The sequence below is a fragment of the Aphis gossypii genome, chromosome 2, assembly GCF_020184175.1.
Source record: "Aphis gossypii isolate Hap1 chromosome 2, ASM2018417v2, whole genome shotgun sequence".
In the NCBI taxonomy this organism is placed as follows: domain Eukaryota; kingdom Metazoa; phylum Arthropoda; class Insecta; order Hemiptera; family Aphididae; genus Aphis; species Aphis gossypii.
In genome coordinates, this window is record NC_065531.1 from 639,040 (window position 1) to 666,471 (window position 27,432).

At 25.0% G+C, this 27,432-nt stretch overlaps 2 protein-coding genes across 7 annotated transcripts; one reads left to right on the plus strand and one right to left on the minus strand.

Moving 5' to 3' along the window:
• Nucleotides 1–3,389: 3,389 nt before the first annotated feature.
• Nucleotides 3,390–12,251, minus strand: LOC114132746 (cell division cycle 5-like protein). Its single transcript, XM_027998294.2, has 13 exons — nt 12,065–12,251; nt 10,903–11,168; nt 10,632–10,762; nt 8,732–8,847; nt 8,459–8,671; nt 8,270–8,404; nt 8,024–8,200; nt 7,230–7,719; nt 4,948–5,066; nt 4,646–4,837; nt 4,255–4,536; nt 4,041–4,169; nt 3,390–3,731 (listed from the first exon to the last, which is right to left on the minus strand). Exons 1-13 carry the CDS (start codon nt 12,107–12,109, stop codon nt 3,624–3,626), a joined length of 2,403 nt encoding a protein of 800 aa, XP_027854095.2. The 5' UTR covers nt 12,110–12,251; the 3' UTR covers nt 3,390–3,623.
• Nucleotides 12,252–13,506: 1,255 nt separating this feature from the next.
• LOC114132731 (serine/arginine repetitive matrix protein 1) lies at nt 13,507–26,722 on the plus strand. Of its 6 annotated transcripts, none has more exons than XR_007603691.1 (20): nt 13,507–13,708; nt 15,372–15,461; nt 15,569–15,694; nt 15,754–15,924; nt 16,369–16,457; nt 18,328–18,474; nt 18,647–18,787; nt 19,740–19,900; nt 19,972–20,096; nt 20,195–20,448; nt 20,511–20,589; nt 20,828–20,923; nt 21,120–21,205; nt 22,675–22,770; nt 22,826–22,883; nt 24,410–24,673; nt 24,737–24,841; nt 24,917–25,047; nt 25,518–26,155; nt 26,235–26,722. XR_007603691.1 is itself a non-coding variant. In XM_050199187.1 (19 exons), exons 1-18 carry the CDS (start codon nt 13,700–13,702, stop codon nt 25,037–25,039), a joined length of 2,220 nt encoding a protein of 739 aa, XP_050055144.1. In that variant the 5' UTR covers nt 13,507–13,699; the 3' UTR covers nt 25,040–25,047; nt 26,417–26,722. The 6 variants fall into 6 exon arrangements, 2 of the variants coding, with proteins under 2 accessions (XP_050055144.1, XP_050055145.1); XR_007603689.1 differs by having other exon boundaries at nt 25,563–26,155; XR_007603690.1 differs by having other exon boundaries at nt 25,580–26,155.
• Nucleotides 26,723–27,432: the final 710 nt, after the last annotated feature.

Genomic DNA, 27,432 nt, shown 5'->3' on the forward strand with positions numbered 1-27,432 from the left:
ATTTTCTAAGAATTTTGACTTTTTTTAACTATTTATAGACAATTGAAATTTTCAATTTTTCTAAGTATTTTTTTTTTAAATAACGATAAAAATTTTTTGGCTGACCAGAAAATCTTGAAAATTTAATACAAGGTTTCTTATAAGTTGTTCTTAAAGTGATAAAAAAAAATCCGAAATCGTTAGTCACAATTTTTTTTTTATAAGTGCTTAAAGTTCGAATTTATACGAAATATGTCAAAATTGGGAAAATTTGCAAGTAATTTTGTGGTTGGAAAATCGTAAACATTTTTTCTTTTATAACTAAGTTTTGAAAATTTAGTATAAAAATTTTTCTACAAATATCTGTAAAAAAAACTCTACCGGATTCAGACAAAAAATTTTTATGAGTGTTTGAAATTTAAATTTTTTCAAAACCGCGTTAAATAACAGTTTAGCCTCAAACGATTTTTGATATTTGTTGTTATTCAAATAGTATAAGTTGTAAATACTTAAAAATTTTACCAGTTATTTAGATTGTCATTTTCTTTACATGATTTGATTTTCAAAATATTTTTACTTTTTTGAGCTATTTATAGACAAATGAAATTTTCAATTTTCCTAAGAATTTTTTTTTTGAAGTGTCGATAAAAATTTTTTGACGGAGTCAAAATATTTGAAAAATTAATACAAAGTTCCTCATCAGTTATTCTTATAACGATAAAAAAATTATAAGAATACATAGGCACAATTTTTTTTTATTAGCATTTGAAGTTCAAATTTTGACAAAAACTCGTCAAAATCATGAATATTTGCAAATTATTTTGTAGTTCAAAATTCATAAAATTGTTTATATTTATATCTAACGTTAAATATTCTAGACTGACAAATCATCTCCGTTCAGAATCGTTTTTTCGTAAACAATGATACCTATCATTGCATTCAAATTTAACATACCCTAGTCCAAGGTCCACCCCACCCCCTAATATACAGCAGAGCGGTACCCACTTGCTAAAACGGTCGGGGGGAAATTGTCCGGTTACCATTCAGAACAGGTTATTACGGGTAGGTACTTGCATACGAAACAAATAAAACGAATTTATCTATTGAACAATTACCATTGAAATTTGATATTGAGCCTCTAATCAGTCATAGGAAACTTAATGATGTACTTTGGCTCCATTAATTATTAAATTCTAAGATTGACTATCCTGAACTACTGAGCCTCATACTTTTTAATGTCCCTCTTGTTAATTCACTTAGTTTATTAGATACCCGTGTTTCACTGTGAAAGGTTAGGTTAGGTCATGTATGTGAAACTTTCACATACATCTTACTGTCTTACACTCCTATATACCTACCATCAGAATTACATCAGTCTTTTTGCTCCGATTATATAGAATGCTGACAACAGTAAACTCATTAAATAATTTTGATTTTTATTATAATAACTCAACCAAGTTAAAGTGTCTAGTTTTAATTTAATTTAATTTGTCAAATATTACACTCTTTAATTTGTTAAAATATTGTTAATTTAATTTATCATTATCAATTAGGTACCTATAGGTAGTTAATAAGTACTTATAATATACTTGTATCATTATTTGTACTGTACTGAGTCCGACAGGGCGTATACATAATAAAATATAAATATTCTTGTTTTTCTAAGCTATTTATAGACAACTGAAATTTTCAACTTATCTAAGTATTTTTGATAAAAAAATTTTTTTGCAAAACTACTTGAAAATTGAATACAAGATTTCTTATAAGTTGTTATTACTGTAGGTAGTAAAAATAATCAAAAATCATTAGGTAGTCACAATTTTTTCTTTATTGACGTTTTAAGTTAAAATGTTAACAAAACATGCCAAAATCTCGAAAATTTGAATATTTTAGTTGAAAATTAAACTAGGGTAATACCTACACATTTTATGAATCCTAATAAATGTATTGTAGGCTATGAAACTAATGAATTGAATATGAACATGGTAATTTAGATTAGTGGTTATTAAAGATACCTACGTCTTTTTTCCTTTAAACTTACTAAAATTAAAATTCAATATAATTTATAGTATAGAGTCTATATACTATAGATTATAGAATACTATAACGTAGCTATATGTAGCATTGTTGTATTGTGTGAGAGACAAGAGTCATTCTCGGATAGAAAAACACTGATTGACATTAGTCAACATTTAAATGGAGCTGAGTTGAGTTAAACCTCAAGACTAGATTGCAGAGGCGTGTCCAGCGGGTAGGCCTGGTAGGCCCGGGCCTACCCTGATTTTTAACCTTTAAGTATACCCAAAATATGCATTTTAAAATTATATTTATATATTATAACAAGGCCTGTCCTAAATTTTGGTCCTAGACACGCCTCTGCTAGATTGTCGCTCACACTTTGAAGAATCAGATAGTCATATTATAAAGCAGGAATCGGCAACCTTTTTACCTACTCGGGCCATAATTTGTTTCAGTTTTTTATGGAGGGCTGCATACAAAATAAAATATTAAATCATCAGTAAAGGCAAAGTGATTACAATTCAAGATAACTTTTTTAGTTCTATTGATGAATTATGCGAAGAGAGATTGGGAATAAATAAAAAATAACCACTTTGCGGGTCTCTAGAAGTAAGAGGTATGACCTTATACTTGTATAGAATCTTAGGAATAAGGAAATAGGTAACTAGGTATGTTTACAGCAGTGGTTTTCAAACTTTTATTATACACGACACACTGACCTTTTTTTAGACGAACAAAATTGTTTTGAATTAATTATTAATTTATTTTCTTGTATCATAATTCAATGCAATCGGTAATTTATGAAAAAACCGTGGCACACCAGTGTGCCGCAGCAGTGCGGCACGCAGTTTGAAAACCATTGGTCTATAGTTTCCTATGTTAGAATTTTCGGTAGGTACTTTTCGGTTATCATACCCCAACGGTCGACCTGCTGGCAGAGACGGTAGTCGGGATATACTGATTCTGTTATCGTACCCCATTATATTTATCTCAATATTGTCACATTTCACAAATTTGAAGATGGGTATAATTAAACTAAGTTTTCGTATTGATAGAAGACACCTGCATAAAAAAAAACACCTAAAGAAGAATATGAAAGATAGATTTAATATTGTATAGGAAAGTACTAAGTAGACAATTTGATCCAAAGGATCTAACATTTTACAGTTATACGAACCCAGTCTCAATATTATTTAGACAAAAGCTACAGTTACTTGGAAAATCATATAACAAGAAGGAGAAGTTAAGATAGAATTGAAATAGAAAGAGAATAAATTTGCAACTGAAACTGAATCTGAACTTGGCAGGTTTTTATTGAGATATATTTATCTGGAATATTATTGTTGGATTTATTACAGATTGTTTAAAATAATAAATCAATGTACAGTAAAAAATCCTTAAACTTTATAGTTTTAATTAAATTGTATAATTAAACCAAAGTTATAATTATAGACAAGTTCTTTAAGAAATGTACTTGTAATGTGACAAAAGTTATATTAATTTTTAATTTTTCATGATAGTATGATTTAAATTCTATTTTCAGAAAGATAATAGAGATTTAGTAAAAACAAAAATAAAAAAAAATACAAATTTGAGAACTTATTACATCAAATACAGTTTCATAGTCAATCATTTCCTATCTGTAATTCTTTCCATCGTGATTCAAGGTCCAAAAACTTTTGTTGTAGAATTTTTTCTCGTTCCTTTTGACGATCGACATCATCAGTTAACGACTAAAACATAATTCATTATTAAAAAAAAATATCAATTAATTTAATAATGATTATGCAATTGTTGTTGAATCTGTTTGGCTATATAATATAGCCTATGTATTACAATATAATTATTATCATGTTCAAATAGATAAAAGTAAACAATCAACAGTTGTAGATAGCTACAGTTAGTTAGGAACAACATTTTTGATACCAATAACAATATATATATTATATACTATGATTAATAATTAATAGCAAATATTAATGAGCCACAAAAATGTGAACAATTAAAAAATGGTTTTTTTTAAAAATCATATTCAAAATCACCTGTAATCGTTTTGGTATAGCAGATTCTTCTTGTCGTTGCAAAAACTGAAAAGTTGATAATTCTAAATGTCCTTGTTCAATTTCATCAACACTGGTTATGAATTGTTTGATAAGACCTTGGGATCTAGTCTAAATAAACAAAATTGTCATATTAAAAACTTAAGTCTTAGAATAATAATTGTTAACATCATTATTATATATTCATATTATATACTTGATATCCTCCGAGAATAATTTTGATTTTCTTTTCCATTTTTCCAGCTTTCTTAGCTTCTTTGGTCATATGACCTCTATTCTGCTCCAGTTTCTTTTCTAACGATTCAATTCTATCTTTTTTACTGGCTAAATTTGCTCTCGTATAGCGATTTTGATTTGGCAAGAATAATACTTGACCCAAACACTCACCCCACACTTGAGTAAATGAGTCTAATGACAATTCACCATGATTCATACCTTGCTTAACAATTTCCATTTCCTTCATTAAAATTTGTTTCGCCTAAAAAATATTTTATGTAATAAGTAAAAAAAAATCTTTTTGCATAATTATACATAATTTTTTTTTTGCTCGTTTTCTAAATCAATAAATATATATATTTTTTAATTACATTTTCCATTTCTTCTTCAGTAAATTGTTGATATGGGTGTGCCTGTAGATAAGCCAAGTGCTGGGTTTCAGTTAGGATTGGCTGTTTTTTGGGACCACTTTGAGTGAGTGTGGCAACTTCTGGTGGTAGAGGGCTACGGACAGCATCATAATGAAGCATTGTAATCATTTCTTGTTTAATCAATTCTTCAGCCTAGGTACATAAAAAAAAAAATTAATAAATAAAAACTATATTATAAACCTAATATGCAATTTACTATTATTTTTAAAATATTTGTTTAATACAGTTTAAAATTAAATTACCCTTTGAAGATCTGTAAGAGGTGGCTCTGAATTCAAAGGTCTTAAAACAATATTAGTATCTGGTGGACGAGGTAAACATCGTTGGATTACTTGAGATCGTAACTTCATTTCTAATTGTCCTGGAAATATACACGTTATAAATTATTTACAATATTTTCACTATAGTACAACAAAACTAAATTTTAAGTGTGAAAACTAAGGGAGGATTCACATTTTGAGAATAAATTATATACATTACATAGGCATAGCCTATTACATAGCCGTGGGGTGTGAAAGGTATGCGGCAGTACCCCCAAAATAAAAATTTAATTCTTTACATATCACATATGATATTTTTAAGTTTTAAACAGAGTAAGACATTACATAATATGTAATATTATATTATAATTTATATTGTTATACTTCATATATAGTGGAATCTCGATGAAACAAAATTCAAGGGAAATACAATTTGGTTTTTGAATTATCGAAGTTTTCGCCTCATTTAGATATTCGAGTTACCTATCAAGATTCTGGGTACAAATGTATGTATGTATTATAGTTTTTAATTATTATATAGTATATATTATAATTATAGTAAAATAATAATGATTGAAATGTAATAATTATTACACTGTGTATTATTAATATTATTACTTTAAAATTATTACTAAAAAATGATGATAAAAATAATAATTTTTACATTCAAAACGTACACGTATAACTGATCGATCAAAAATGGCAATACCAAATATAGTGACAATAAACCAAATAAAAAATATGATAATAAACACAATAAACATGATTAAGCTTAATAAACAAAATGCATAAGCAAAGTAGACAAATGATTATAAAAATTGTTCGTTATTACTCATTAGTCATTATCCATCTATATTTGGAACACATAATATTCAAGCTATCTATAGTTTTTCTATACAGCAAAGTTTCTCTGTATATGATATAGGTCAACGTTTCTCAAACTGTGTTCCGCAGAATCCTAGGGTTCCGCGAAGATCATTTCAGGGTTACGCAAAATTAAAGTACTTTTTTCAAAATGTTCAAAAATCTTACTAAAGATTAGCGACTAACAGGGTAATGTTTTACACGTTACAACTATTAAAACAAAGTACAGTCTAACTATTGAGCGATAATAACTTATTGTTGAAAGTTTAATATAAGTAGCTAAAAATCTAAAAAAAAAAACGTAGGGGTTCTACGATTAAAGTGAACATAAAAGAGGGTTCCATGGATAAAAAAGTTTAAGAAACGCTGATATAGGTAACCTAATAATTTTATTTTAGGACTTATATTACCAAAATGCAATACATGTAAAGTACAGTCTGTATAATAATAATACACGAGCTCTGCTTAAAAGAAGTAGATATAATAATAAAATTGCTATTTAACGTTCCAAAAAAAAAAAAAATAATAACAATTTTTTTTTATTATTATCACGGAGGAGAGGAATTAATATTTCCAGAAATATTTGCACTCTCTATACATGAGAACTGGCTCCGCCTATGATACATAAATGTATTTTTTTTATAACTTATATATCAGGAACATATTGGCTATGTAACAAACCAAGTACAGTAAAGTCTTGCTAATCCAGACAATTTATATTTCGTACTTTAGTTTTCATAAATAATGTATATACTCAAGAATACCTGATAAAGATATTATTGTTTCTATTAATAATAATAATGTGTAATGTACAATTGTAAATCAATCAATTTTGAATTCGTATAAATACATAAGGTGGTTTTTTAAAAAATATTTATTAGTAAGTTAAAAAAAACGCCATTCCGTTTAATCAGGATTTTTGATAAACCGGATAGAGTCCGAATTAGCGAGACTACTGTACAAGTACAGTTAATCATTTCAGTTATTTATAAAAATATGACTTAAGTAAATTGCAAAACTAAGTTTCACATGGATATCTATTTAAAATGCATAAAAACATTTTTAGAATTAGTTAGAACTGTAATAATGCGATAAAGCTTGTATTAAAGATCTTATATCAAAAATTACCAATTTTAATAGCATCAATGTATACAGCACATGTGAAGAATTATTTATTGTTAGTACACTTTCTACAAAGGAATGAAAACACGAAATGTAATTGCATGAAAAGTAAACGCTTATTTTAAGGAAATCTGATAATGAAATATTTAAGTTTAAGTCAGTTAATGTAATGAAAATAATTTTATAATTAATATAAATTCTTATATCTGACTGAATTAGTATATATTATATACCAATGATCAATATAATAATAGATGTCTTAGTTTAATCATACTTACGATGAGCTAAAAGTTCTTCAGCACTACGCATTTCTACATCAGACTGATCTTCTACAAAATCTTTTTGTACTTCAGTTTCTTCATCATCAGGGTGGTCTTCTGGCACAACAATTTCAAAATCATTTTTTGGTTGTGGCAATGTACTTAATCCTGCTTTTAACTGTTCTTTTACTTGATGTTGGTAGTTTTTCATAGCTTGGGGTGTATTAATAATATCTATTTCCATAGAATCTGAACGATTGATGCTCAATTGATCCCTTAAAGGAGTAGGTGTTAGCATACCAGCTTTTACTAGTGATCTATCACTTTGTGGAGTTTGGAAACCATCATTAGCAGTTTGAGAAAGTGGAGTACCTAAAATTGTATTAGGTGTTGTAATCAATTGTCGTTGTGGGGTGACACCATTGAAATCAACATTTTGTAATTCTGTATTAAGACCTCCTTTTAGAGGAGTATCTACATGAGTTAGAGCCATAATATTTTGTGCGTCCTACAAAAAGTAAATGAAATGTTAAATTTTAAAAAATTTTCAATATATAAAAGAAAAATTATTGAAGTAATCTTAGCAAGAGCATTTTAACTAGGCTCAGCTCTAAATCATTTCTTTTGAGTGGTATTGTATTGTTTCCATTTTACAAGTATACTCAAATATAACATCTTTTTAAGTTTAAAATAATAATTCTCATTTTAAGGTAAGGAAATATTAAAATATTTAATAATATTTATAAATATACTTTAAAATATATTTTTTTAAATATTCTAATAGTCTTAGTTTATATTTAATTTAAAATTACTTGTAAAACTTTGTCAGTTGAAACAGATGGAGTTCTTGGAGTGCGACCAGGAATATTATTAATTGAAGGTGTATAATCTGACAACAATGCATCTGAAGCTTGTTGTGGACCATTTTCCATTGCTATTTCTCGTGCCATTTCACTAGCTCGTCCCAATTTAACTACTTGTTGTAATTCCTTTAAAATAATAATAGTTTATAATATTAACATTTTGAAAATATCTATAATAAAATTACAGATTATTACTTGATCAGAAATTTGAGGTTCAGGTAAAACAAGTTTACTCATTTTTCTAATTGGTTCTTGATTATTTAACATAGCTAATGGAACTTCATTTTCTTTACGTTGCTTAAGTTTAGCTTTGTCTTTCTTTCTTTCCCTCTAAAATTCAAACATAATTAAAAATTAATTCTTAAAAATACAAAAATTATTTACTTCTTCAATTTCAACACGTAGTTCTCCGTCTAAATTTTGCTGTCTCAATTTTCTAAAATCTGGTGCAAGCGGATCAACTTCTTCATTGGCAGTATCATAAAACCCTAAAGCTGGTTTTTTTTCAAATGGTATTTCAGCATTATAATCTATACCACGCTTTCGCTTATTGCCTCTTCCAACACCTATACCAGCAGCACGCAATTCTCTCCGTTTCTACAAAATTAAGCCACATTTTTATACGTGTAATAATTATATATATATTTTGTAAATTACTTGTAATGCAGCAAGTCTTCTAGCTTCTTCTAGTTGTTTCTCGCGAGCTTTACGTTTTGCCTTTTTCCCTTGTGTATTAGCTAAACGAGCTCTTGCTTCAGATAACATTTCCAACTCTAGAAAACATTTTAAAACATAATACTTTATAGTAATAAACATTAACTTTTATATAATTATCAACTACAATTAACTACTATAGATTTTATCCAAATAATATTAATTTTATGAAGGTACTTTTGAAATAATACATTAATAATATTAAATAAAAAATATTTTAATTCTATAACCTACTATGTAGGTTAGTGTTAGCCAAATATTTTTAAGATGCCTGTTAAACAAAGTATGTATTGATCAAAGTTTATTTCTATAAATTTATATTAAATGAAATAATGAAGATGAAATTTCTAAAAAATATATTCATATCTCAGTTAGTTATAAGCAAGGTTCGGGACTTATAGCATTTGCATATCCATCATAGGTGATGTGACGTAAAACATAGAATAGTGATATAAAAATATGTTTTATAATATGGAGAATTCAAGTATGAAATTTTATTTTGTATTTTTTAGCATATTATGAGGTTTTTGCATATTTAACAATTTTTAACGATTGATGGATAATATGATTGTTCAAAATGTATTAATAAAATGTAAAACGATTAATTACAAAAATTTGTTTTGAGTGTAGTAATACACTTTATACTCAATAAATCAAAAACCATGTAGGTATATTTTTTAAAGATATTATTTTTCTTTATTTTATTAATTAATAATTATAAACAAATTACAGTGTTTTTTATATTTATATGAAATGAATCCTTTTTTTTAATGACTTTTTAAGTGTTTTTTTTTTATTTTTAAAGCATATTTTTATTTTTATTGCATATTTTTAAGTTTATCAGGTCATATATAAGCGCATATTTTAGTGCTTTTTAGTGTTTTAAGCCCCAAACCCTGGTTATAAGGTTCTTGAAAAATGAATGTTTTATTATGAATGTAATTGTATGTACGTAAGTTTCACGTATATTTTTTATAAATAATTTCATCATGTTGTTAAGGTTTTACTTTATATACTTTTTTTTTTAATTCAAATATAAATACAGAAGCAAAACATTTTTATATATAAATAACAATATATATTAAATTAATATTATTAACAAGTAGGACTGGGATTTTGATGCAAATGCATATTTTTTTCTAGTGTTTTAAAACGTTGCTACGTAAGTATAAAATGTGTTTTGGGTGATGCTAATTAATTTAAAATAATTTTTATTTAGCATTTTTTGTCAAAATTTACCTTAAATGCATTTTAAGGCATTTTCTTAATTTTTTAAGCATTTTTCACAATTTGTTCATAAAATTAACAAAAATTGTTGCAATAATAAGATATTTTCGGCAAACTGCCAACACGCGATGGTACAATTTATAAATTATATAGTACAACAATCAATTATCGTCGATAACAATTTTATCATAGCTAGGACTTTCTGCTAAAATTATCACCGTTATATACCTATTTGCTAATATGTACTAGCAAAAATAAGTTTTAAAAAAATATTAAACAATTTTTTTTTTAATTATTATTTTATACCTAATGAATGATTAAGAAAACAGAAATACAACAAAACAAAATAACGTACAATAACAAAAAGTTAATTATAGAATTTTTTAAATTTTTTATATTAAGCTATAATAAATATAAAAGCATTTTTTGAGATTTTTCAGGGCATTAAAATCCCAGCCCTATTAATAAGTATTTAAAACTTTGATGAGAACATTAGTAAAGAACAAGGTTAAGTTATATTCTACAGAATATACCCAATTGTTTTTCATATTTTTATTAAATATAATATTATTCTTGAAATATATAAATTAATATAAATTTAAAAAAAAGTAATTACCATCTTCATCCATGTCTTTAGGATCAGGACGTGCTGGTTTTGTCTCTGGATTTGGATCAATTTCACCAGGTTTTAATTTTCTTGGATCATCTCCCACTTCTTCGCCATCTTCTTTTCTTTGGGCTTGATCTCTGGAATTATTATATATAAATTATATCCAACAAATAACATATTTATATAATTTTTGATAACAGCTATTACATTTTGTAATACATTAAGGTACAAAATCTACATTAAATTTAAATATTATCTATTACGATATTATACTAACAATAAATATTCATATCTTTCTAAACATTGTGAAGCTGTACGACCAACAATTGGAGCAATGGTACGCCATTGTGTAGGCATGAGTTTAGCAAGATGTAAAAGCTTTTCATCTTCCTCTCGACTCCATTCAGTTTTTTTAATACTTGGATCAAGCCATTCAAACCAACGTGCCTTACATTGTTTAGCTGATTTACGATGTAATAATGATGCAATACGTGACCATTGATTTTTGCCATATTTCATAACTGCTGCTTTAAGAATCTCATCCTATATATAAAAAAAAAAAATTATAATAAAAATATATAACATAAAATAATTAAAATGTATTCATTCAATAAAACCACTACTATCTCTAATTTATCTTTATCATTTAAATCTATTAATTCTATGCTTATGATCTACAGGTTCTGGTTCAACATGGTTTTAGTGTATTTCCAGCACATTTTTTTACACTTAAGTTATGTGGTAGGGCATTGAATAATTTTATTGGTAATAATTTTTTTTAGTTAAGTTATGATTTTTGGCATAAAAAAATGAATATAGGTGTACACAAATATGTACTAAACTTGTAAGTTCACATATATTAAACTTATTAAAAACTAATAAGTTATAAGGAATTGTTATAGTTTGTATTTAAATTAAATTTATTATAATTAAAGAGCTTAAGATTTAATCTTTGACAACTAATGTTGCTTAAATAAAACAGAATCAAAAACTATTGACAATTTACTGTCACATAAAAAAGTTTTCTTAACTTAAAAAAAAAACTACATTTAAAACAAAATAGGGTTTTAACCTTATGAGTTATGATTACTACTGTTATATATAATATAATTTTTTACAGAATAAGGATTGGCAATTTCCAATTACAAAAAGTGTTTTCAATAACAAGCATTTTATGCAACACAGCAGAATACCACTATATTTTAATTTAGTAACCAAAGAACTAACAACAAAAACATTTTAAGATTTTTTTACTAAATAACTATATTTTTATACTTTTCCAACTTTAAGATACAATATTATATCATATTAGCTATGCTATAAATTTATAAACATATTGGCAATATTATAATATACCAACTCTGAATCTATAAATAAGAATTAAATCACAAACTAAGATGTATTCTAAAAATGTTGTTTTTTCAACGTTAAAATCTCACCTCGGTGTTTCGCCAAACGCCACCTTTGATCATGATTCGCGGCATCTTGGGTAATGTGAAACTTTATACAATATATTTGTAGCAAACAGTATAAGTATAAAGAACTGCGATAGAATGCCGATTGAAAAACGAAATATACTTATATACACTATACTGTGTGACTGTATACAAGACAAGACCACGAGAGCTTATCAGCCTTATCAGTTATCAGTTAAATACTCGTGAATATTATAATTCTAAAATCCAAAATGACTATAGCGCCTTTTTTAACAACGGTGGCGTTTAATGAACTACCTAATACAGTGATGTTCTATCATAGATCATAAAATATATTTAACATAGACCTATTAACTAATATTATTATTATTATTAATTATTAATTATTATGCTAATAGTAATGATATTTAATTTAATTTTTTATATTTGTACAGCGATTGGCTGGTTTGATTTTGATAATCTATTGGTACATATATTTTTAATATTGTATTTTAATTTTAATTTTTTGATGGATGGACGAGTCACGAGTAGTAGGTACTATTTGATTTTTCCAGTTTCTGTAAATTTTTGAAAATTTGACATAGGAACAAGTATATTTCATATTATTATTATTTACTTATTCGAGATTGAGATAATGTTTTTTTTTTTTTTATAAAAATTGAAATAAATTATAAAATGATCATAATATCCGTTGATTAGTTACCAATACAATTGTCAATTTGTAAAATATTAAAAATCATTACAGTGCTAAGAATTACAAGGACTGTTAGACTTTAATCTTAGCAACCGAATTTTCACTGTTAAAAGATGAGTATTTTTGGGGTTGTCGTTTTAAAATTCAAGGCTAACTTCTAACGAGTTAATTTTGTCTATGTGTTTTACTTATAGTAATAAAAATAAAAAATATTAAAATACATAATATTAATAATACATTATATTTTAATAATAACAATATTTTTTTTAGTCTTTAATTTTTATTTGTAAATATAAATATACAATAATTATAATATAATCTGGAAATATATAATTATTGTGTGACCATGTATAGCATAATAATATGCTTATTAATTAGTTATTATAACAAAAACTTAAAAGGCTATTTTGAGTAGGTAGTTCGTAGTTTTTAAGTTATAAATATATTCGTATGATATATTCACTTAAATCCAAATAGTAACAAAAATAATTTTCATTAACATTTTCTATTCACAGAATAGAATTATATTACGTTATAGTTCCTGACGTGTATCGTATACAAAGTTAGATGAAAAATTGAAAACAGCGCATAGGAAAAACAGATTTTCTTTATCCATGACGCTACAATAAAAATGTCATACGATAATATTGTATAATTACATATCTGTACAGATGGCGTGGAACCACGAACTTTATTTACACATAATTGTAGTAGTTTGTGTATGTAACTATACTGATTGAATCACAACCAATCAGCAATCAGGAAGATTCTAATTCTTTTTACCATTGTTTCCGGCGTGTGAGGCACTGGGAATTAGGATAACTATATCTGTTTATAATTTTCATAAAAATGTTTATATTACATTCTATCTGGTAGTGTTTTTAGGTTTTACAGTCTTGAGTGTTATAATATTCTGATCTGGTGGTTCTAAAGACGAAATCAAGATGTATACGGTGAGTACATTATAAAAAATATTATGTTATATGATTCGCATTATGATTAAGATTATCATGACAATAAAATTATGACGCTTCCCGTTTTTGAACACATGATTATGCGTTGATATTGTCCAGTATTTGTACTAATGCAGTGTTTAATATATTATACTGAACTCGATGAATATATTTCTCAACATTTGCTATTCTATATTTTGCATTTTGTAGAGTGTGTAATTGGATATTATTTATGTTGTTGAAATAAGTTAATCTTATGTTTAATTGCTGGATTACAAAGTAGATAATCATATTATTATAGAATAATAAGTCTTAATTGATATTAAACCTTCGTCTTTTGATTATCATACATTAAAAATAAGTATAAGTGTATAATACCTGTATCTGTAAAATACAGTTTTTTTTTAAATTTTTATTGAATAAAATTAATACATTAAGTATAATTAAAACAAATAATTAATAGTAACATATTAAAATTAAATTATCCCCTTAAGCAAATGTTTGTAGTGGGATAATTAAGTTATTATAAAAGTAGTAGATAAGCTAATGATTTTTTGATTAATAAAGTTAATAAATTAACCTAATAAAGTAGTACCTATTTTATAATAGAAAGATGACGCATCATCTGTTTATATTTTATACTATAGTGCCTACCTAGTTTTTGAAAATAAACATATAACTGAAACCCCAATGCGTAATTAATAGGGTAAAATAATTGTAGGAAATAATTATGTTTAGAAGTTAAAATCATTAAAATGTATGAAATTATTAATTGTTATTGTTTAATTATTAAAAGTAATTTATTTTGGGTAACATTTCTTATAAAGTTTTTAAATTTTATTTGAACTACCTAGTTAAATTCAAAACAACATTTTTAAAAATTGATATTTTCTTTCATGATATGATATCAAGTAAAAAAAATATTTATATTTTGTATTGTTATAATTTATAATTTTTTGAATTAAGTTAATTTTTAATTTTATGTACTAATACAGGATATTTTTTTGAAAAAAATTTAAAACATAAATTTTTAAAATAAAATTATTTATATGAGTTAGGTATAGGTATTTAGGGTTTGGATGAGGAGGCACAATATTTCCCCATAAAATGTTGCTTATATATATTCAACTGTGTTATTCTTACTAAATATGAATAGATATTGTTGTATAATTTAATGAAGTATAATAACTAATAAGTTATAACATTATTATTATTCACTTATGTTTATCATTAACTATACTGTAGATTTTGCCGGTTGTGTTATTTGTGTACAGTTTTCCCTCAAGTCAATTCCTGATAAGGTATATTCTTTTCCTGAATAGATATCACCCTTTTCTATACTATAAATTATTCAGACAAAATAAAATTTGGAAAAAATTAAAAAACTTTTATACTTTATAAAATGTATAATCATTTCTTATAAATAGATAGTAAAGATTTCAATAATTTTTTATTAAGCATACTGTAAAAGGGTATTTGAAATAATTATAAAATTGTATACAATGCTTTAAATAGGTACTGACTTTTAAAAATAACGAGCCTACTTAGTTGTCTACTGTTTTTATGCATTGTCATATTTTGTCTTAATGCTCAAGACAATGATATTTTAAACTAATAACCAATTATACAATTTTGACAATACATACTATTATTTAATTTATAGGGTACTAGTGCTGACCAGGATACTAGATTCAGTGACAAAGAAAAAAAGCTTTTGAAACAAATGAAATTTAGTGAATCTTTAAATGCTAAGGTATATAATTAATATCATTTAAATATTTGACTATCCAAGTTTTTAAATATTTTATTTTTCAATTTCTAAAATTATCTAAATAATTCTAAATATATGTTCCATTAAAGGTTGATATGAATAAAGTAAAGCTAGATACTATCAAACCTTGGATTGGTAAAAGAATAACAGAATTGCTAGGAATGGAAGATGATGTTGTAGAAGAATTTGTGAACAATCAGCTTGAAGCAGATACTGTATGTAAAATATATTCTGTATTTTACTTACATTATTTTATATATTGCCATTTTTTTAGTGGCCCGATCCAAGAAAAATGCAAATAAATCTTACTGGTTTCTTGAATGGCAAAAATGCTCGAGTGTTTATGACAGACTTGTGGGAATTACTTTTGTCTGCTCAGGAATCTCCATCGGGCATTCCCCCTAAATTTATTGAGCAAAAAAAAGAAGAATTAAAAAAGAAAATGGTAATATTATTGTTATTGTTGTAATAGTTTGTTTTTACTATTTTTGTTGATTTTGGTGAAAAAAAAATGTATTCAAATAATATTTAGTTAATAGTAACAGCAGTTGTGATATACTATTATTTACATAAATTAAAGCAGCGATTTTCAAATTTTTTCTCTATTAGCTTCCATAAAAAGTATTCAAAATCATAAAATCAAATTATCTATGGTGTTATACAATTAAATTGATTTTGAGTAAACCTATTCACAGATTACAGTTTGAGAACCGCTGTCATATAGTATTTAGCAAATAATATATGATATATATCTGATAATTGATGATGGAAAATTTTTATAATAAATAAATTATTCCATGTATTAATGTATTAAGCTAATTAGAATATTTTTAAGTTTTAAGGTATTATTAAATCTCGAAAGGATTAATATTACAACTATCTATTACAGGAAGATCAAGAGCGAGTTGGAGATATGATTAAGAAGTTTGAAAAAGATAAAGAAGACAGAGAAAAAGAAAGAAAAAAAGACAGAGAAAGGTAATATTTGATAAAAATTTAAAAAAAATTTTAATTGTTTTTTTCTATTTTTCTTTAACATAATACACGTGTTATTTAAACATGTAACAACAGTCGATTAGACGTTAGGTGTATAACCTACCTAATGTAATATGTTAGATTTTATCAACTTATTTTATGATTTACATATTTAAATATGGAAATATGTAACATTAAAGTGTTACAACCAAAAATTAATTTAATGGAATTGAAAGCAGTGATTTTTTGTTTTTGTTCAAACACCCTCAACTTAGGATTATAGACACATCCTATTTCTAATGTTCTGTTTGATATAATGACACAATAAGATTTCTGAAAACAATTTGAATTTGTTATTAAGTCTATTTAAAATAAATTTTCCCATATTTTTGATCTTTTGAATTTTAACTTCTCTAAAAATTAAAATATGTCTATAACATTTTGGCTGATAATATCTGAAATGTGGGAAAATCGATTTCAAGTAGACTCGACAATAAATTCAAATTTGTTTTCAGAATTCTTATTGCGTCATTATATTAATCAGTACAATAGAAATAAAATATGTCTATAATCCTATATGTTGTAAGTTGTTAGTTTGTTGGACAAAAACAGAAAATTACCACTTCCAATTCCCTTACACTGTAGTATATTATGAGTAGAGCAATGATAACTTTATATGTATTAAAGGACTGATTTAAAAACTTTGGATCTGAAAAAAAAAACAAAAAATGTATTGATTCAACAAAGATGATGGTTTTTTGTGAATGTGTTTATGTTTTATACTTGGAAATAAATACTTCTATTTTCTACTTTAGGGTGGTTTCTGATAGCATATTAGATGTAGTTGGTACTTTGAAAGGTTAACATTAACTAATCTGGAAATAACAAGAATTTATGTACAAAACTAAACTAGTGAAAATCTGATTTGTTTTTTATTGTAATTCAGAAATATATATATCCAGATAGGTCTTGACAATTTCAGCAAATATTCATATAAGTATTTATTAAACATATAATTTGCAAAAAATTAAATACATTAAAAAACATGGCTTATACTTCCAGTCTACTCTCATAAATATCCCTGCCTATCTACCAAGAACCACTCATCTTTCTATGCAATGTTCTATCATACCCAGTGCCATATTTACTCACGGACAAAATAGACATTTGTCCTGGGCCCACCAGTGACTATCACTAACTATGTATTAAATGTAATGTAATATAATATCATTTTATTGAAATAAATATTTATTTTTTATTTTGTCCTGGACCATATATTTGGTAAATCAGGCTCTGATCATACCTCACTTTTATTATAACAATTACTCGTACACAGAATGCTCTGCCAGTAAAATAAATTATTTTAGATTTTTAGTTACTTTTTTTAACATCTTAAGTCATTTTATTATTTTAAGCTTGTGTTTCAATGTTTAACCATTTTACTTGTCATAAATTGTAGTTATATTCTACTTATTAAATACCATATTGTGTCAAATTAAATTTTAAATATCCCAAGCTGATAGACCATCATCGTTCAAAATTGTTTTTTATATTTATTTATGATAGGTCTTTGAACTTTAATTTAACAATTACATTGATTTATAGAGTAGTTATTTAATTGTCTGCTTATGTACTGATTTTACACAATATGCAATTGAGTGAGTCAATTATATAGTATACTATATGTAGCAAAACAATTTAAACTGTTAATTTAGTCTAATAGTAAGTTAATTCAAATTTTTTTAAATTTAGTAACTTCTTGCAGAACATATTAAATTATTCTTAAATGTCTAAGAAAACCATTCTTTGTTGTAGCCAAAATATGAAAGATTTAAAGTCATTATATTAATTTTCTACAATTTTATTGTTTTAGAAGGAAAAGTCGTAGTAGATCACATACACGAGATCGTCGTAGTCGATCTAGAGATCGCCATCGTGATAAACGTGATAAAGAAAAAGAAAGAGATAAATATAAAGATCATGATTCCGATAAAGTTCGAGAGAAGCATACAAAAAGAGAGTAAGTGTTGTTATAACATTTTTATCAATAAATTTGATTTTGAATATTGATGTTTTTATATAAAACTATCTGTATATTATTATTATAATATTAACTATTTAAACGATACTTTAGTTTTACTAAATTTATTTTTATCAGCTATTGAATATAATTAATACATTGTTATTATTAGTTCTCGTTCTAAGTCAAAAGGAAAACTTGTGAGTAATGGACATAGTTCACCAACTAAAACTAAAAAAGAAAAAAGTCGAAGTTGTTCACCTAAAAATGATGTTCGCAAATCTGAAGAAAAGACAACAAATTTGAAAAATTCGTAAGTATTACTTAATTAATCTATGTAATATTTTTACATTAATATTATTATCTTCATTTAAATACTCAAAGTATTTAAAGAAAATGTATTTTCATACTTGTGTTACTTTATCAATAGAAAATCTGGTCAAAAAAATTAACTAGTTCAAATAAATGTTATATCAATTATTTGCATGAACAATCGTTTTCTTGTATGGAAATTAATGAAAAACATAAAATATTAAGATCTTCAATCAAGCCTATAAATATCTTTTCTCAGACGATAATTATTAATTAATCAGAGAAATAGTATTGTCTGGAACAATTATTGTGTCTCCATTATACAAGTGTATAACATTACAAATTTACACTTAACAGATCATGTTTAGCTTCGTTAGTTTTAAATTAGAATGATTTGACTTATTATGAAACTCGATGGTAAGAACATGATTTGTGTTTCTTATATGTTGATTTTTTCAATAGCTTAACTTTTAGCAAGTTATGCGTTTATAATATAGCATAAATTAAAAATGTTCATAACTCGCTTAAAAACTTACATATGAACACAAATAATGTTGTTTCTATCAAGTTTCATAAAAAGTGGGTTGACTCTAATTTTTAAACTAATGGAACTAAACATGATGTGCTGAGTGTAAATTTTCTGTTACGTACTTGTATTAATGTAGGCAATACATATAAGTGTAGCATCCACTTAAAAACAAAAATTTGACAATTTGTTTACAAAATTATATTCAATATGATAGATAAATTTATAAATTTTATAATATTTGAATTAATATATTAGTAGTATGATTATTAATTACCCATAAAATGTTGAAGAACATGGCATTACAATTTCTTAATGTTATCTAAAATGTATATGAATTAATTTTTTAAAAAGACTATTATTTTTAGCCTTTATAACAAATTTATTTATACCTATTTTTTTATTGATTATGATTTTTTTATTTTAGAGTTTCACCTACTAAAGATAAGGTTGTAGAAACAAATAATAAATCCAAACCTAAAGAACGATCATTATCTAGAGATTCTACTAAACGTAGAGAGAAAAAACGACATCATTCTTCTTCATCAAGTCGTAGTTCATCATCATCTAATTCATCTTTAAGTCCTGGTATTTGTTAACGTTTTTTTAATTTAACTGGTTAATTAATGTCATTAAAAATTGATGATTTATTTTTCTAGACCGTAAAAAAGATTTTGAAATTCAGAAGAAAGAAAACAGTATCCAAAAAAAAAGGCAATACCGAACAAATAAAGATGAATCTTCTGGTAGTGAATCAGATAAAGATAAATCTACAGATAGAAGAGTAATATTTTCAGTTTTAATAAATAAAAAAAAAAAATGAAGAATTTGTGTTTGTAACTAATGCTGACTAACAATAAAAATTTATATTTTTCTTTAAAGGATCGTCGTGATCGTTCATCTTCTCGGTCCAGACGTCCATCTAGACATGCATTCAATCGTGGCCGCTATCGTGAAAAAAGTCGTGATCGTTATTATAGAGATAGGGAGAGAGAAAGAGCAAGAGAAAGAGAACGAAATCGGCGTGATCGTGAGCGAGAACGTAGAGATAGAGAAAGAGCAATTCGTGAAAGGGACCGTGAACGTGATAGACGTAGGCAAAGAGAAAGAGAAGAAAAATCATCACCTCGAAGAAGGTAATTTTTGTTAAATATTAAAACCAATGATTTAATATTTTGATTATATCTTTTATGATTAGAAAATCGAGAAGTCCTGAAAGAAAATCTAGATCAGGCAGCAGGCATAGCAGACATACTAGATCTCGTTCAAAATCTAAAGTATGTTATTAATTTCAAATGTGTTATAACTTATAAACATTTATGTGTGTTAGAGTTACAAGTGGTTTCTAAAGTTTCATCCATTTGTTGCTATATGTTTAATGTAATCGTATTATTGTTAATAGTTTCAAATTCTTACCTTAACTTTAATTTTATTATTAATTTATTGTATCACTTTAATGGTAATTGTTTGATTGTAATCTATTAAGTAAGTTATATAATGTTATTTATTGTTTAGAGGAGACCAAGTGGAAAATCAGGTAGCAGGGATCGTAATGTTAAAGATTCTAGTATTGTCTCTCCTACAAAAAAAGATAACACCTCAAAATCAAAGGTATTATACTCTTCTTTTTTTTTATCGATATAATATTTTAACAATATACATTAATTGTATAGGTAACTGTTATATTATGTTATTTTAAATTTACTTTTTTAATGTTATTAAATGTAATTTTTACTTTATTTTATTTCTCCTATATAGTGTTGCTGTACTATAATAATTAATTTTTTTTTTTTTTTTATATAATCAGGCTTCACAAGAAAGTTTATCTAGAACCCCTTCACCTTTTAAGAAATCTGAAGAGAAGACAGACCGTAAACCAGTAAAGGATAGATTGTACGTAAACACAATTTTATTTCTTAAACATTGTTTTTACTTTTTAGTGTTTTAATTTCTATACTTAGAAGATAAATTTTGTTTTATTAATTTCAATCAAACACAATTTTTATTTCTTGCATACCATATAATATTATAGAAATAAATGTTAATAAATTTATTACACAAAAAATAGTTAGAAACATATTTTCCCAATATTAACAATAAATTTATCTTAATTAATACTCCGTGCTGAAAATGATAATAAATAAAAATTAAGTTTTTTATAAATTCAAAAATAAATCAATAATTGTTTAATTCTCAATATAGATAATCTTATTCTATTTTTGAAAAAAAAAAATTTACTATCAGATTCTTTAGCTGCAAAACATTAGAAATCTATACAATCAATTATATTGCTAACAAAAATAAAGAATTAACAACTTGCTGAGAATTACATTGTTTTTAGTAATTAAAACATAGTAAGCTAACTATAAAAGAAACATTTCCCAGTATAGTAAAACCTCAAATGATTAACCGCCTTACACAATACTCTCGTAACAAATAAGTGAATAGACAGATATTTTTATATTTATAATTATTTTATCTATATCAATAAATAATTTCAATATTATAGGTATATATTAGTATGTATACATAGGAGTGCACACGGGGTGTGCAGAGTATGCAGCTGCACATCCTATAAAAATTTGTGTGTACTTTGAATTTTCGATGAAAAATTGTTTAATTATTCAAAACTAATTATTGAGAGTAGGTTAGTAAGTATGTGTAATGTAATATGTAAATTAATAATTGTTTTAATTTTATACAATAATCAATAATATAATATTAAATTTACTAGTACATCTAATATTTTTATTTTCATTATCAATAAAACAGTGTCTAAAAAATTTTAATTTATTACAAATTAATAATTATAATATAGAGACAGTATTTATCTAACTCAATTATAGTAGTTCAAGTAACTCTTCTAAAACAATTCTGCACACCCTGTGAAAAATTTCTACGCACACCTGTGTATGTATAATATATATAATGAAAAAATTAGTTATTTTAGTTTGTTTGTATAAACCCTTAGCTTTTTTTTATAAATAAGTGATATATTTATCTAAAAGTATATATATTCCATAATACAGATGTGTAATATTCTAGTATAATAATCAGTAATCAGAATACCATTATGAAAATGGGTGACGAATTATTAAAGTTTTAGTATAACCCATTAAATTATAAATATTTTTAAGTTTAAAAAAATGCACTTAAATAAATTATGGTCAAACAAATAATATATTTTATTAAACTTTTTATGTATATAAAAATAATAAAAATGAAGTATATTTTATACAAGTTTTCTCAAAAATAATTAGTAGTCTACATCGTCAAAAACTTAAAACCCAAACAGAATTTTGAGTTATAAATAAAGTTAAAATTGTTTTTACCAAATTAAATAATTTGATTCTTATTTCTAGGGGTGTTAGAGATGAACAACATTCTAAATCCTCTCAGCCACAAAGATCAAAAGGACAATCTCCTTCATCAGAAAAGAAAAATAACAATGATAAAAAGTAATTTTGATATTTAAGCTTAAAATACATTTAATTAATTAAATATTTATTTTAGAAATTCATCAAGTTCTAGACGCAAATCATCATCTCCTGTTATTAAAAAAAAAGAAGAAGTGAGTATTTTTTTCTAATTATTAACATTATTATATTTATTATGTCTATAATTAAATATTAATCTTATAAGTAATGTTTAACTAAACATTGCAATTTATTTAAATGATCGAGCTTATAAAATAAAATATTTAAGATTTAAAAATTGTTTTATACCTAAAACTTTTAGTTGAGAATTAGGTTTAGTTTTCAAACACTAATATTGTTACCAATACAATTAAACTTTGATAAATGTTTTAAAAATAGAAATAGACTATTATGATAAAATAAAATAATTACTTTATACTAATGTTAATAAAAGACCTACTATTTAGTAGATATCAAATTTTTTACATGTATTTGTTTTACATACAAAATAACAAAACTTATATTCAGCAGATCTGATTGTATTTTAAGTTGAAACATTAAAGTTAATTATTAAAAAATTTTATGTTTTTGTATCTAAGTTTTTATTTATATTACTTCAATTTTAAAAAAACAAGTCATAGACACTTTTATACTGTAATATTTTACATACTCGTTAATTACTCAAAACTCAGTATTTCTGTAAGCTGATGTATTTGTCAGATAACAGTCCTATCAGTGGCGTGCGGTCAGGACAAGCGAGATAAGTGGCGCATGCCCAGATAAAAGTTAAAAAAGAGGGTTAGGTAATAAAATTTATTATTTATTTATTTTTAATAAAATGTCATTGGTCATGATTTAATCAGAAGAATTTATAAATACAATAAATACAAGTTATAATATAATTTGTAAAAAAAATTAAGAAAATGCTTTACTGTTTAGGCAACTTAATATACATAGTTAAGGGCTCAGTTTTTTCTAGACTCGATCTATGCTGTAGTATTAGAATGACTGGGTGCAGTAGAGGGAGGTAACGACGATTTTACATGGTCCTCGAAAGCACTCAGCATAACGCTTCTGACGTAATTTGATTAGCCACCGCACTGCCACTGTCACAGTATATCAGTTTGTTCTTGACTAGTCTATGGCATAATTTGTGGTAGTCGGTAGAACAAGTCATTGGCGATGCCTTAATTCTTATCGAAAATCTCAAATTAAAATCGAAACAGACGTCGGTGTACTTATTATATTATATTATAAATATTTATCAATAAACTTGTTTGGTAATAAGTATGATATCCTGTAAAATATTAACATGTCGAGTACATTTTTATTGGATTTTAGGTTAGGTTAGGTATACTTATTTTAGCGCTTGCCCATAATGTTTTACCACCACATGCCACTGGGTCATATCTTCAATTAATATAGTTGGTCAATAATTGAATTTTATCTAATCATAAAACTTGTAATACCATGATATATAGAGAAATCTAAATTTGATACATTGTTTATTTGTTAAAAAACATACTGTATTTTTGCATCATCTGGACCAAACTATAAAATTCAATTTATAAATCATTGATAAATGTATCTTAAATTGTAAGCTTCTAGTATAGTCCAGACTAAAATAAGTAATATATTGTTTGTTCAATATATTTATTAAATTTGATTTGATTTATTTTAGGAAAAACCTGAAAAAATAAAAAAACCTTTAAAAAAATCTGATGTTTCTGATGCTGAAAACACAAAAATTAAAAAAAAAGAAGAATCAAGTTCATCGGATGAATCGATAAAGAAGTCTAAAAAGAAAGTTAAAAGAGATTCTAGTTCAGATGATGATAAAATAAAAACTAAAAAAAGGAAACTCAAGGATTCTACTTCATCTGAAGACGACGATTCTAAGAAAAAAAAGAAACGTAAAAAAAGATCGTCCAGTTCAAGTTCAGATGTGTGTATAATTTTGAATTAAGTTTAAAATTTGTATTTATCTTCATTTTATGTACTTTTATAGGAAAGTGACAAAGATGACAAAAAAAAGAAAAAAGACAAGAAACATAAAAAACATAAGAAGCACAAGAAACATAAAAAACATAAGAAACGCAAGACTGAAGAAAGTGTAAATAATAGTTTGATATATTATACTGATTTATTAAAGTTCTTAATAATTGTATTCTTTATTATAACATAATAGGGTTCTGATGTCAAATCTGGAGATGAATCGGAACAACGCTTAAGAGAAAAGGCATTGCGTACAATGAAAAAGAAAAATCAAGCTAAACATGATGGAACCCCTAATAGTAATAGCAGTGATTAATAAAAGAGGTTAGTTTATATTGAGGACATAACTTTTAAATAATGTTTGACTAGTATAGATCTCAATAGTTATTTATAAGATAAAATACCTAATTATACTTGCATGATTAAAAAGAAATGGTCTTATAAATCTGTAGAAATTAAATAGTACAGAGAAATTTATTTTTTAATAAATCAGTAATATTATTTAACAAATTTAATTCTGTATATTATTTTTAATATAATTGTAACCTAGATTATTTTTTTTCACTTTTATTATTACTTTACTATACTAATAATATTATCAATCAATTTAAATATAAAAATGGTATAATATAATTCTATTCTATTTTTATCTTAACAGATAGTTTTCAAACAAATAATTTAAAAAACATATATTTGTATTCAATTAGTCACTGGAAAACCCATAACCAATGTATTTTTTTTTTTTTTTTTTTTTTTTTTAATTTACTCGTTTAGTCAATAAATAATATTTTTAGGTAAGAAATTCTTTCTTTTTGTCATATTGACCGTTGTAATTCTAGCAACGAGAATTTGACAGGTTAGCCTACTGTCCTACTGTCCAGTCAACAGGCTGCTGACTTGTTGGCAGAGTTATACTTGCATCATTTTCATAGCGCTGTCTGATCATTTTCGATGCCTCTACAATTGTTTTCTTTCAATCAACATTTTTAATGAGCAACTACTAAACTTCTATCAACATTCATTCTGCATTTCTCCTATCAACATATCTCCAATCAACATTACTTCGATCAACACATCTACAATCAACATATCTTCGTTCAACATTACTTCTATCAACACACCTGCAATCAACATATCTTCGTTCAACATTACTTCTATCAACACGCCTGCAATCAACACATCTACATTCAATATTACTTCTATCAATCTACCTACATTCTTTTCAACATTCCTTCTATTAACCCTAGATCTTCACTGCAATCAACATGTTTTTTTGTTGTCAAAACTCATTCAATACTCTTCAATATCAATTGAGGGTTTTACGTTTTCAAACCACTGAATGCCATCTACTAATTCTCTATAATCATTTGATTGACTGCAGAATAAGATGTGTGCACAATTTAATATCTTAACCAATGAGAGTTGTGTTATGGTATGCATCCTAAAATATAATTATTTTATTATATTAACGATTTTCAAGTTTGTTTTTTTTTTTTTTTAATTACTTTTAGGATAAATACAATACCGACGACAGCTGTTTGAAAATGTACCTAGGCCAATTGAAAATCTACAGTTGATCTAAAAAAGTTTTTGGCTTACAACAAATTATTCAATTAATATATAATATAATTTTATTTGTATTAGATATTTTTCTTTTAGAAAATCTATTTTAAATTTAATTGTTTTGTTTCAGGACCTTTAGTGAAGAAAAAATTGAAGTATTAGTCACAATTCTCAAGAATGGTTCTATGAAGATTTTTTAAATTTTAATATTTTTTTTTTTAATACGTTTTAAATAATAAACAATTTATGACATTAACACAATTATACACAATATCTTAAAATACATATATTATAATATGCAATTTTTAAAAATTTATAATAAATTAAAAATACATTATTTAATTTAATGTTTCACAATAGCAATACAACATAGTTAACATTTAGTCATGTTTTAGTATTAGTTACTACAATTTAAAATAAATATGACATATTTTTATTTGTTTATGTTAATTGATATTATAATGTTGTACCCTGTTAAATTCCAATGCCCATTACTCAATACAATTAAAGAAAGAATAAATTATTTTTTTTCAATTTGTTTAATATTTAACTTTTTGTTAAATATCTGAAAAATTAGTTTTAGTGCTTAAAAATTGAATGAATTTTTATACGTAACAATTGATGAATTTATGAATAATTTTTTGAGATGGACTTCTAATACCTATATTATATACATATATAAATTATATATACATTTGTAGAGCAATATGATGAATATGATGGGTTAAAGTTTGAGTTGGTTTTTTTTTTTTTAATATAAAATATATCAACTCGTTACTGCTGTTACTTACTACTATGCATCAATGCACGAAGGCTAAGTAAATAAATTATCTGTCCATAAAATGTTATAAAACAATAAAAATAAAGCTATACAATTTGTTACAGACAGGTGTTGAAAAATGTTTAAAATTTTGTAAATATATGATGACTAGAAACAATGTGAAGCAGTGTCTCAAAAATTTAGTAATAAATAATACTCAAAAGTATTTTTGTTGGCTCAATAATATGTGATATCTCATAAATCTTTAATAATTTTAAACGTATTTATGATTTTACTTTGAAAAAATTGATTTAATGAAGTATAATATAAACTATCATTTATTGTATTGTATATATTACTTGGTAAAGATATTTCAACGAGATCTG